At 36.3% G+C, this 13,133-nt stretch overlaps 1 protein-coding gene across 1 annotated transcript in view; it reads right to left on the bottom strand.

The window, feature by feature from the left end:
• Positions 1 to 7,397, bottom strand: part of LOC150094521 (calcitonin gene-related peptide type 1 receptor-like) — a 54,386-nt gene extending 46,989 nt beyond the window's left edge. Inside the window, exons 1-2 of the mRNA XM_090412086.1 lie at positions 7,265 to 7,397; positions 172 to 310 (exon numbers count right to left, since the gene is read on the bottom strand). Of these exons, the coding sequence (XP_090268212.1) occupies positions 172 to 310; positions 7,265 to 7,318 (193 nt within the window). The 5' untranslated portion in view covers positions 7,319 to 7,397. The remainder of the gene's footprint in view (positions 1 to 171; positions 311 to 7,264) is intronic.
• Between the last annotated feature and the right edge of the window lie 5,736 nt (positions 7,398 to 13,133).

The following is a 13,133-nucleotide window of genomic DNA, read 5'->3' as shown; positions in this document are numbered from 1 at the left end:
TTCTGAAACTGGATCCTGGAAACGTTTGCTGCATCTGTTTATAAGCGTAAAGTTATATTTGTGCCCACTCTAATACAAAGTGATGAGATAAAATGTTAATAATTTCATAGATGCATAGCTTAAAATAGAATAATATTGTATACCATATTTGGTTCTGCATTAAAAACTTACCTTCTTCATCATGTGACTGAAACTCCTGTGCTCTTTGCTTACACACCCAGAATATTTTCACCTGAGATGATAACAAATTGCGATGCTTATGATCTGTGGAGCTTCCTGATATTTTCGCCGAACACCATGCGAAAAATATCTGAAAGAAAATGTCGGACACAGAAAACTCAGCAGACATCTTAGAATGTTTGTTCTTCTTATGCAGGAGTTGTTTGTCCTGCATATTTTAAGAATTAACCGGTGAATCCTCTGAAGCATATTTAGTCATTCTGCTCTTAAGTTAAAACTTTGTCAACAAAACACTAGGGTGATAACCGAATAAATTATGTGTGCCTAGGAAAACACCTCTGCATATCAGCATGCATTGCAACTGATAAGCTTTGTATGTTTGTTGAGTTTTTTATATTTAGTGTCATTAATCTCCTTGAGGAGAAACTTAGTATTGGACTTTTTCGAAGCAAACAGGAACATTAGCATAAAAATTTGCTGCTGAAATAATTCGCCAGGTAATGAAATGTCACAAGTTAAACTGAGAAGTCCGAATAGTTCGGCAAGCGGAAGCCTCTCTAACGAGACTATTTACTTGGAAAAATTCACTTTGATCACAAGTAAGAAGATTTGAGATCTTTGGTATTATCTCTTCAAAATTTGTTAAAATCTAATTACTGGAAAGAGATGGTTCCCCTTTTTTGCTCCCCCTCTCTCTGAACGATATTCATATTCCTTTTTTTTTTTTTTTTTTTTTTTGAGGTGTGTGCTGTGGGGGAATGTTACCCTTTTTCAAGTACTATTTTTTTTAAACCATTCTCGCCGGAAATTTTGAAATCGCACAGATATTACAGAATTCTTTATTTTATTACTGGGAGAGTCTATAGAAAAATTAGTTCGAAGTTGAACGAGCAAAAGCAGTTACTAGCACGCAATATGTGCGAAAATCCGTAGTCTCTCTGACGATGTTTGCTTCAGAAGAGAAAAGTGGGGTAGAACACAAGTTTTTTTTTCGCGTGCTGAATTCGAAGCAACCGACCAGCTGTTGTTGAAGGTGCAGCTAAATTAAATTGGTTCCGAAGATGCGCACCGCTCAAGTCATGCACATACAACACAATGAGAATGTTGCTATTCCACACCTTTTGGTTTAAAATAATTTTGATTTCTTCAGGAGTCTGTAGACCCACTAATTAAACGCATACTGCTTTATTATTATATTTTCAAATTATCTCTCGCAGAATGGAGTATTTCAAGATTTGAGGGAGGAAGGAGCAGTTCGTTGATTAAATGATAAAAATTGTAGCGATAAATCCGTTTTTATTTAGACATGACTTCAAGTATCCTGCAGGTACGATTATTTATTAGGTCTGAAATGTTTCCTCTGTTATAGACTGAGGTTTTATCAAAACATGAGTATTAATTGAGTTGTTTTAGACCAATAACTCTACTAAGGATCGCAATATGAACTCCAGTTGAGGGCCTTACAATGAATGTCATCCTCCTCAAAATAATTAGCCTACTTGATGGTGAAATTTTCATGCATTAAATTGTCATTTAATGTTAGTAAATGACATTAAATGACACATCCAATTTCTGTGTTAAAATTTTGTACAAATGTTGCATAAACTAGATAAGAATTAGGCGGCAACGACAGATGGGGTATTATCAGGCATGTGTGCGAAAGGAATGTTGAGTTGAGCTGATTAGGCCCTTAATATGTTTGTATTTCATTCTCAGCCCATGAGAGATCCAACAGGAATGCACAGTCCGTTGTACAAGGGTGGAACAAAAATGGATCTGTTATTATTGCCTATCTATGTCTGGAGTGGCTGAAGGTTTTAGGGAAGTTGGTAAGAACTTGCATGCATAAACTGTTTGATAAACAAGCTCTACTTCGCAAAACACAACGTAGATTTATCAAAGGGAGATGAAGTCTGAGAATTTGCTTATGTTTTTAATTATGTTATGGCAGTGTTGGATACAGCAAATGGATATATCAGCATACTGGTTCCACTCACGAAAGGTTATCAGTAAACCTAGAAAACATTTGTACCATGTACAAATCTTTACATATTTCGGAAACCTTGCTCTAGAAACCAAACATCGAACTTTTTCAAGCCACTTCAGGTCTCCAATAAGCGGGATAGTGGTCTCACCCCGGCCGATAAAATTCATCTCCCACCTAAAAATTCATTTCACACTTAAAATGAAAAGCGCTGTTGCATAAACTGGAGGATAATGAGACTGAAATATAAACTATTGTCTTTGTTAAGTGGGTGGCTGAGGGATAGGTATCAAAGTGGTATATGGGGAGGGTGTGTGTGGGGGGTAAATATGCCATTTAAGGTGATCAGTGGTGTATCCTACAGATCAGTTCTTGGACCACTGTTGCTCAAAATTATAATTGGGAAGGACCTGGCAGGAGATGGTCAATTGTTTGCTGAAGCAAACATGTACAGGATAATCAGAGATGCTACGGACACACAGCGTTACAGAATAATTTGAATAACTTGGAACAGTGGGCAAATGGCTATGATTTCAATGTCAGTAAGTGTAAAGCTACGTACTTTGGCGCGATGAGATTTCCAACAGCAGATTATATTGTTCGGATTATTCTTGGGATAACTGATGATGGCTTAGCATCATAAGTTACTTGTAGCAGGACCATCGTCGGGATCTTAGAATTATCTTAGAATGGAACTCAGAGGTAATTAAGTTGCTGAAATTGAACCAATGTTGACGTGTAAGGGAGTCATTCTGCTTCCTCGTCTAGGGCTTGATACCATCTCACCTGGACTAGTGTGAGCAGATTTGATCTCTTGGATTCTGAAGGATAAAGAAGGTATGCAGAGGATGTAAAGAAAAGTTAAAGATATTGGAATTATGGGATGTAAATTATGAGGACAGAATGAGAGTATGTGGGCTTCAGATCCTGGAAAATAGGAAAAAGAGGGATGATATGATGGAGGTCTATAAACTTTTCTTATAGGATATTGAAATCCTGTGTAGCTCAGTGGATGTGGCGTTTGCACACCACGGCGCTTGACCGCACGAAGGAAGACTTCTTGGTTTCGAATCTAGTCGGCGACTAGAAGAAATTTTTCTAAGCCTTTTTTCGACCGGTTCCCGAGTTAGTCGATCTCTGGCACGGACAAGCTAGTTTTTTCTCCCGGTAACTCGGGTTTTTGTCCTGTAAATAAACTCAAGAAAATCGACCGTAGAACCCACATCATTTCAGACATTAAATACGAGTTAGGGACCACGAGATGGTGGCACTTGTTGAGCCGTCTCTCTTCACTGCGTGCCGCTTAATTAGTGATAATCTTGGGCCAGCTATCTCTGATTGGGTACCAGTGGAGATTGAACTGCCCACTCAATCTCCAAACAGTTAAATAGGGCTAAACGGCCTCGCCTACGCCCTATAGAATAAAAAGGCGTTAGCTGATTTTGTTTATAGGATATTGGCTGGTGAAAAGGGGCACTGTAAAGTGAATTGAGACACGGAGTATATTGATTAAATTTACCATAACGTACTGTATTGATCTAGAATTCCCACAATTAACCTCTCTCTCTCTCTCTCTCTCTCTCCCTCCCTCCCTCCCTCTCTCTCCCCACAATAGCTTCTCGTTATAAAAAAGGCGGGGAGAGGAGAAGGGAGCATCCATAAAAGTGAAGTTTATGTGCTGTTAAAAAAGGGTGAGAGCTAGATTTCTCTCTCAAAAGTACTTTTTATTATTTATTCATATGGGGTTCTTCCACCGTCCTTCAGGGCTGGTTGAGCCCTCCTAATGAGGGAATTAAATATTTTTATGATTGTAGATTCTTATGTGCTCACGGGCTGGTTTGCCTGTTCTGAAGGACGAAAAACCCGAGTTTCCGGGTGAAAAAACCCGATACCTCAGCATGAGACCGGCTAAGTCGCCTTTAGTCGAAAGAGACCAGATAAAGGTTCCTCACGTCACGGACGGGAATCGAACCCAGGTCTTTGCGACCAAAGGGCTTCCTCTATGCTGACTGAACTACGGAGGCTTTTCTTAGAGTACTGAGTGAGTGTAATGGTTGGCGCGTTAGAGTAATGAGTGCAGCTACTGTGTGAATGAGTTTAAGAGAAGGTGTGACGGCTAGTTTGGATGATGTGTGGCTTCTCTCGGTGGGTCCTTATTGACTTTTGATGACAATAATAAATGTGGACAAAAATTATGGTAAAATAACGCATTGACAGTTGCAAACCTATAACATGATGCGACAAGATTTAAATAATCCAGAAATCTTGCACTAGATACCAAACATGAATCTCAAGCCCCTTTAGGGCCTCTAATCAAATAAAATGCCGACCTGATTGGCCGAGCGGTTTGCGTATCCGCTCTTCAGCCAAAAGGTTGCGGGTTCGAATCCCGCCATAGGCATAGATGTTTGCGATTGTCTATGGAAATACTAGTGGTGGTGGCGGGCGGTAGATGGCGTTAGTGTAGTTGGTGGATTGAGTGGTGGAGACAGAGAGCTGTGGAGTAGGTGTCCTCCCTCGATGAGTCTTTGGACTCCCTGGAGGTCACGTAATAATAATAATAATAATAATAATAATAAGTATGGTAGTAATTATTAGAGGTTCAAATAGGCATGTAGACATAAAAGAATGGCCTCATAGGCTTTGGTTGTAAAATTAATCTTGAAATTCAATGTTAATACGTTTTTCATTTCTCCTCAGTTTTTCACTTCTTTCATAGTAGTGAAACGGTAAAAGCTTGGAATGCATTCAGAATTTGTTATATCTAATGTAAAATGAGCAGAAGCTAACTACAGTGCCAACTCTTTGGAACTCTCAGAGTAGAAATGCTTTGGATCTGAATAAGTATTCATGATTGCGAAATACCGGAAGTGATCTCTAATTATGGAACACAGGACAATTGAAGTCAGGAGATCTAATTTTAATCATTTCTTTTGGCTAATTATGAAGAAAAGATCTTTAAAAACGAGCTTTGTAATGAAAAACCACCTTATCGTTTTCAGGGAAATCTGTGGACCAAGTTTAGACACGAGCATTTTTTTATCCAATTATATTATTCCTAAGCCCCCTTTAATATGAGTGAAAGCATTCTGTATACATTCGTTATTTAGCAAACCGTGTTCTGAGTAAGTACACAGAGTTACATTGTAATATTAATAATCGTCATCATCACTCTCTTGTTGACACTACAACAGTCAAACTAATGCAAACACCCGTGAAAGGGAACTGTACATCATAGCTTATAACTTGCATCTCACGCGAGATGTGTGCAATCATGTCCTTGTCTATGCACGCATATCAAGTCTGATGTACCGAGTATAACGAGAACCTACATTTAGTCTTTCATGTACGTGGAATCGAATAATGTTAAATACAGGAATGTTTTTCGTAACGAGGGTACAATTCCATTATTTTCGCTGTAATTTACTGTCTGTCAAAGTCTAGTTTTTATTCGGTTTCTGATATGAAGTACTTCACAAGGAAAATGAGCCCAGATACTTTCAGACATGCACTGGTACCAGCTTTGTCGAGGCCTGAAGGGGCACTGTAACGCGAATTGTAACACGGATTTTATTCATTAAATTTAACATAACGCACTGTATTGCTCTAAAACCTCTTCAGTTAAGCTCCTTCTATAATAGTCCCCCCTCATATGGAAATACGTTTTAAAACATCTTTCTCCCTTCTTTCCCAGGTAAGTGATGTATAGGAAAAATACCTACAAAAGAAAGCATCGAGCTAAGAGGCAACGTTAAGTTTGAAGGAAAATAGTGGGTTAATCGATGTCGCAGCCACATTAAAATGAAGATATTAAAAATGACTCGACATTATTAATATCGCTGAGTAGTAAAAGAAACTACTCAGAGAGAGTAGTTCGATCTTCCTGGGATATGCAAGAAGAAATAATTTAACTCAAAACATGACCAATAGCAGTATCAATTAGGATGAATCTTTTAAATTAAGTCTCTAACATCTTGAACGCTTATCATTCAGAATAACGTGGCAGTCTTATCCTGGGATGGAAGACTTTTCCGAAATATTGTAATGCAACACATATGTTGTGATGTTTATGGTTTATAATTTTCTGCGCATGTTACACACACACACACACTTTATCATCTTCCGCATATAGACATTATTTAAATCTTCCCGAAATTCATAACTGTGAAAATACTTCGTATAAGGCTTCACAATAACACCAACTGCTTCAGTAAATATATTAACCAATCAATATTTCAGGGTAAGTCAAGACATTCTTAAGACGCTAAAAATAGCATCTCATACATGCATTTATTTACATCCTTTCTGCTTCGAGTGGAACGACTCCTTTTTTTGCAATCAGTTTAATCTTGGATTGTTTACTCTCTCTTATATGCAGGCATCGGTGTTTATTCTGTTCAAAGACACAGTGGATGAGTAGAGGTACAATTAAGACTAAATTGAGGGATCGTTTTCTATATTAAGGGCTATCCTGCGGAGATAATATTTGCTGCATAGGGTGATCTTGACGTCACTATAATATTTGGAGAATTATCTGTTAAGACGTTTTCAGAACGTGCATTTATCTCCATTACTTCCGCATATAAATAAGCAGCGCCTTTTGGGTTAAGAATATTGAATTATAGGATAATTCGCTGATTTATGGGAATGGGGAAAACAAATTAGACTAAAGTAAACCTCTCATTACGCAAGTTTTGATTATTCCAAGTTTTCACCTTATCCGAGGTCAAATTTAGGCAGAAACCTCAAACACGATATTCAAAATAGAGAGAGAGCGCGCACGCGCACACACACATTGTTGACAGTAATACCTGGCCTCCTGGTCCGAGTATGTCTTTTGAGTAGTGCAATAAAAAGCCAACTGTGAAGAATGTATTCTTAAAAGCTCACTAGTCAACACAGCAATTTTGGCAAATGTTTTGAGTTTTTTCTGTACTTTTGCTAATTGCCACATACTGTATCTAATATCACCTTAAAATTTTAAATACATTCAACATTACTCCAAATTTAATTGATACATTAGAAGGTTAGTAGGCATCACAAAAATAATATATTTTAGCTTAATTTTATTTCCTATTAAAGCGATATAATTTGGTTTACCTGTAACATGCAGTACACTAAAACTGTGCCATGCAGATGACTGGACTCTCTCATAGTCTCTGGCAATCTTCAGCTTAAAAATAAGATTTCACTGTGGTGCAAACGTATACTCAGATCTTTCAGAACGTTTTTCTTTACATCTTTCCAAAAAATAATAATTTCCACGTTGTGGCTACCTGAAAAGAAACAAATGCAAATTTTATCCGCTCATTTAGTAAGGAACTAAATGAGCTACAAACAACAATGAAGATGATCAGAAATGATAATACATTCTTGTTATAGTGACGTCATACATCATCTACGTTATTAGCAACGTTAATAACAACTGAAGTGGTCATTTCCTATTGTTGAGTCTATAATTCCATTATATTGTTGAGCATTTCAGTTATTCTCTTGCTGATCTTGTCGACATAGGAATATATTATTTCCAGTCAATGACAGCGTATTATTGTCAGTGAGGTAACTTAAGAACCAGTCTCCGTAGCGTAGTCGGAGAGATTATAGTCTTTCTCGGTTATAATAAAAAAAGGATTCTAATCTGGTCATAGCACTATAGGGTTGTAAATCTGATTAACTGGCCTTCTGAAAAGGCTTTCAACAGAAGGCCAGTTAATCAGATTTACAACTCGCCACCTCCGACGAAACTCATAAATCGACCGAAGATATTATTATCTGTATTAATAATCCTCGTTGCTTTGATGTAATTTTTAACGGCCACTGTAAGAATCAAAGTTATTGTAAAGTGGTCTACTTAGAAGCTACACAGAACCATATTAGCATCCTAAACGGTATTCCTTATGTCTGTCTTTCGACAGACATTGAAGTTTTTGTTAGTAATATTTCATTGATGTTTTGAATTTGAATTTGTCATTGATATTTCTATTAATTGACTGAAAAAAAAAGAAAAACCAACCGAAAATGTGCATGTTTTTTCAGTGACTGTAAAATCGTGACTCCTTTACCTTTTAACCGAAAAAAAAATGTAAAAAAAAAGGCTCGTTTGATGGAACTGCAGATATAAAAGGTATTTTCAAGAGAAAGCGAAGATTTAAGTTAATGCATTAATGTAAATATGTTTTGGTATTGATTTTTTTTTGCATATATTATTGATGACTTCGTTTTTAATAGCTATAAAGAGAAGTAAAAAAGCGTGGATTTTTTAAGAGGACTGGCTGAGATAATCGACTTTAATTTATGATGAAAGAAAGAATAAAAGACAATCATTTAGATAAAAGTATCGTTTATCAACGAAAATTAAAATACATTAAAATAAGAAGAAAAATTAATAATTAATCAGTTAATTAATAATAAAAACAAAACTGATAAACGCTAATAGGATTCAAAATTCGCATCACTGTGCACAAGTATATTTTCAGCCCCCCCCCCACATCTCTTTCAAGAAGCTCCTGAATTTTGAGACAAAAGATGCTAAAAAAGAAAAAAAGAAATAAACAAAAATCAGTGGGATTCAAAGCATTGCGTATTACAGTGCTGAAAGTCTTAACGTTTATAGGATATAATTCTTGTCTGTAATTATTCAGTAATAGTTAATTGAAAAAATAGAAAAATGCTAAATGTTCAGATTTCGGTTCGTTTCGATTTAGAGGCACCTGAAACCCTGAGGTAAGCATGATGCTCGGTTGTTATATACCTACGGCCCTCGATGAGATTTTAAGGTTCGGTACAGTATAATATACTGCTGATTATTTTATTTTATTTATTTTTTTGTAGCATAGTGCATGATATGCACGCACTTTACAGAACAGCATCCTGGTTGCGTTGTTTAGACGCTCTTTTACACTAAGTTTTCATCGATTTTTGTACATGAAACAAACATATTCAAAAAAAGGGTGGGAGGGGAGATCAGTCTGTCGTGAAACTACTGATCCACTGCCACCATAGTTGATAGTCAAGAAGATTATCAACTAATAGTTTTTCGTTACCTAGATGCACACCAGAATTAATGACCACCGATATGAGTTGCGCCAAATTAACGGCGAAATGGTGATCTATGGTAGACCTATTAGCTTACATCATCCACCTGTGGACCTGGGAAATATTTGGAGAAACCTGTTCTGCTCTTGACATTTCCAAGCTATTCTCTCTGAACAATCAATGCATGCCGTGGTGGATGGCTTCCTCTCGTCGAGCTTCTCCACAATGCAATAGTGTCTTAGGGCTCTCTTCTATCACATACCTTCTCTAGATTTGCTGATGACGGCATACTTCTCTTCTTTTACTCATTTGACAAATCTTCGGATGCACAAACATCCCATGCTTTAAGACCTTCTACAACCAGTTCCTTCAATTCTTCCTCTACGTGTTTATCGTGCTTCCAATAAGGGTCCGCGAGTTACATTGATGCGACTTTGTTAGTACAGCCCCCCAACTAGCCTGTCGCCGAGCCTGCTGCTAGGGGGGGGGATATATTTTTGACTGTAGCAGCGTGTGTTCACAGGGCCGTTTGCCTTTTCTGAGGGACGAAAAACGTCTATTTCCATATGAGACCGGCTAACTCACCTTTAGTCGAAAGAGACCAGATCGGTTCCTCACGTCTTGGACGGGAATCGAACCCAGGTCTTTCCCACCAAAGGGCTTCGTCTATACTGACTGAGCTACTAAGGCTCACCCAACCAGTTCCTTCAATACTGATCTTCAAAGCGTTCTAAGCTGAAGATCATCTAGTCATTGCTATATCTCTTTCTATCTATCTACTTGGACTGACATTTACATCTAGTTTTTCCTGGCATCAAAACATCACACCAGTAGCTTGATGATTTACCAAGTATCCTTTTTCTATTCCAGATGCTGCTGCTTTCCACCCTCCCATCTACTTATCTACAAATCGGAAATACACCCATCCTTAGAATATTCTTCACATGTTTTGGATATCTACTTTATTCCCAAGGAGCGGCATTTCTGTTGATTAGTAGTTGAAGCGAATTAATGAGAGCTGAGATCATCTATCTCACGATGGTATATTTTGTCTTTTTCTAATAGGTACTTCAATAGACGCTGTTCATCAAAACTGGCATCCATCCTTTGGTTTTCTATTGGACCTGTTCAAACACAAATTGCAGCTGGCTAACATCCTTTTACATGCCATTTGCAAACTCATCAACTTGCTTCTTCTCTTCTATTCCATTTGTCTCTCAGCTTTGGAATAGCCTTCCTTACGAAGTGTTCCCTAAAAGCTACAACATCCAGTTTTTAAATAAGAATACCAATAGTTTTCTTCTTTCCCAACCCTCGTCCGTATCCTACTATATATATATGCGCGACTGTAAACCAGAATTGAGTTCAATATCTCTACATTTAAGGAGTTTTAAACATTTAGGAAAAGCGTCATATTTTCAACATGACAATCATTGGCATGATGTTATGTTTCGCGATGTTAGTTTGAATAGCTTTAGCCTTTCCAAATTATACATTTTTAAGATTATTTTTCTTAGCTGTAAATAGAAATCTTCGGGAGATAGATGTGGGACATGGAGGAGAGATAAGTAGAATAATGGAAATTCAAAAATGTTACCATTGGCATTTACTAAATAATCCTGAATATAACGTTCTATTTTGAATGCTTCTTCTACTATCATTGCATCCACAGTTTTATTTTTCTTTATAGTTGTCAAATATTGTCATTTGTTTGATATATGGATTTTGAAGGGTAAAAAATGAAAAAAAAAACATTTTTTAAATTAAAGGGAGTTGGATATTGTAATATTATATACAGTAATATAATAGTACGATTGGATTAGTAGGTATATCTGCTAACTCAGTAGTTCGTTTAATAACCTAGTACTCCAATTTTCATAGAAACAGTGCCAGGTTGAGTTATTTAATAATGATTTATTTATTGCTTGATTGCTAACCTTCGATACATACTTAAGCAGTAAAATATCTCTATTTAACGTTTTTGTTTTCCAAATCAAAACAATATTTTTTGCATAAACTGCTAAGAACAGATTCCACTGTTGTCATCCAAACATTACGTCATGTCTGCAATAAAATTTAAATGTTATTGCATAGAGAAAAATGAACACTGATATTAAAAGAGAAATGATTTCTAGCAGTTATTTATTGCTAAAATTCATTCGTCATGTGGATTAAATGGAAAACATTCATTTCGTACAACTGTTTGAATAATTACTCTGCACTCAATCTATAAGAAAGCAACTATCTTTTATCGATAATTAGTAAACCTTTTCGAGATAAAATGAAGTTTACATTAATAATCGTTTAGCTTTTAAGGTTGTTTCCTATCATCGGATCTTATTCAAAGTATATCAAGAAGCAGATCCCATTTTAATCTCTCTCTCCTGATAATGCTACCTTCTTTTGTGGGACAATCCATGTAGTCTGACGTATCTTTATCGAGTATGAAAGATGAACAGGAAGTGACTGCCATCAGCTTCTTAACAAAGCTTTTATCTTGCTTTTTATCTATTGATTTTTCTTTTATCCATTTCCTAGCGAAGATGCAGATAAAAAGTCGCCCTCTCAAAGTTCAGAGAGTGTACTATAAACTTTGTTTTGTTTTTTAATTTGAAGTACCGAATATGCGAAATAAAAATAACATGCTGAATTTTAATCCAGAGTTAAGTGGTTGAAAAATGGGCAGATTCAGTGACGTAATTTTTGTTTTATTTTGAGGATGAGTTTAAAGAAAGGAGGTTATTAATACAGAAGAGTAGAAAATTAAGTAAATAAAGCACAATAATAATAGTAGACATCATTTTGTATGTGCATTCGTTTCCCTTAAATTTCAACTTAATACACTTGTACACTAGATTATTTTCTGATTAAACTAAGATGGGAAGTATTCTATCCCATTTTGTCCGTCTGTAGTGACTGAATGGAATAGAACCGAATGCATCTTAGTTTAATCAGAATGATAATTAGTTCTGATTTGATTAGCAGCAAGACATGGCATTTGCTTGTAAATCTAACGTTTGGAATGCCATAATCAGCTCTTGCAAGGCATTACAAGAATAAAGGAAAAAAAAACCTGTTCGCGTTATATAACTTCATGTCAGATGAATGTTCAAAAATTTCAGCTAACTATGAAAGATGCTCATATGTAAGTTAAGCCATATATAGGCCATTCTTTTTATTAATCCTTACCATTCTAAGAATGATGAAATGTTTTGGAAAAACTGACAAGCTTTCATACCTGTTAATGCATCGTCGCACTGAAATCCTCCCCTGTGTGAAATGGCGCGATGAATTCAAGTTTGGTGTTTAGAGCTGGTTTTCGGATTATCTATCCGTTAGCCGCCACGGTACTAAATATATGATAGGTTTACAAGCTTTCCTGACGAGATAAATGTCAACAGCAACGATATGGTGTGGTGACAGCTATTCGACATATGGAGTGAGAACGTAATGAACACAATTTGTCACAGGATCTGCCGTCAAATATATAACTTGTTTGGACCTCTTAAAACGTCTTTGTTTTTAAATGTACGGTATTTTTTTTAATCATAAGGATCGTTTAATAAAATATATTTTTGAAATTTAGTTTATAGAAGATAAATCCATGCATTTCAGTAAAACTTGCAACTTATAATTCATATTAAATCAAAGACCCTGTACACAATTTTTTTCCTGATGGTAGCCAATCTGTGGTGCAAAGAGCCTCTTTCACTCAGTCAGTATCGACGATGTCCTTTGGTTGAAAACACCGGGGTTCGACTTCAGAAACACAGTGGACACAAAGAACACACTCAAGGAACAGACATGACATTGGTCTCATAGCCAATATTATATGTCTGTTAATTGCGTTGATGTCCTAATTGTCATAAATTATAATAATGGAAATTTATTATTCCCTTTTAATAATAATCTTGATTAAAAATTAAAATATTCG

Source organism: Typopeltis vanoorti, chromosome 22 (assembly GCF_054136105.1).
Source record: "Typopeltis vanoorti isolate ZY-2024b chromosome 22, IOZ_Tvanoo_1.0, whole genome shotgun sequence".
Classification (NCBI taxonomy): Eukaryota; Metazoa; Arthropoda; class Arachnida; order Uropygi; family Thelyphonidae; genus Typopeltis; species Typopeltis vanoorti.
The sequence above is the reverse complement of the archived record's forward strand: the minus strand, read 5'-3'. Positions and strand labels throughout refer to the sequence as shown.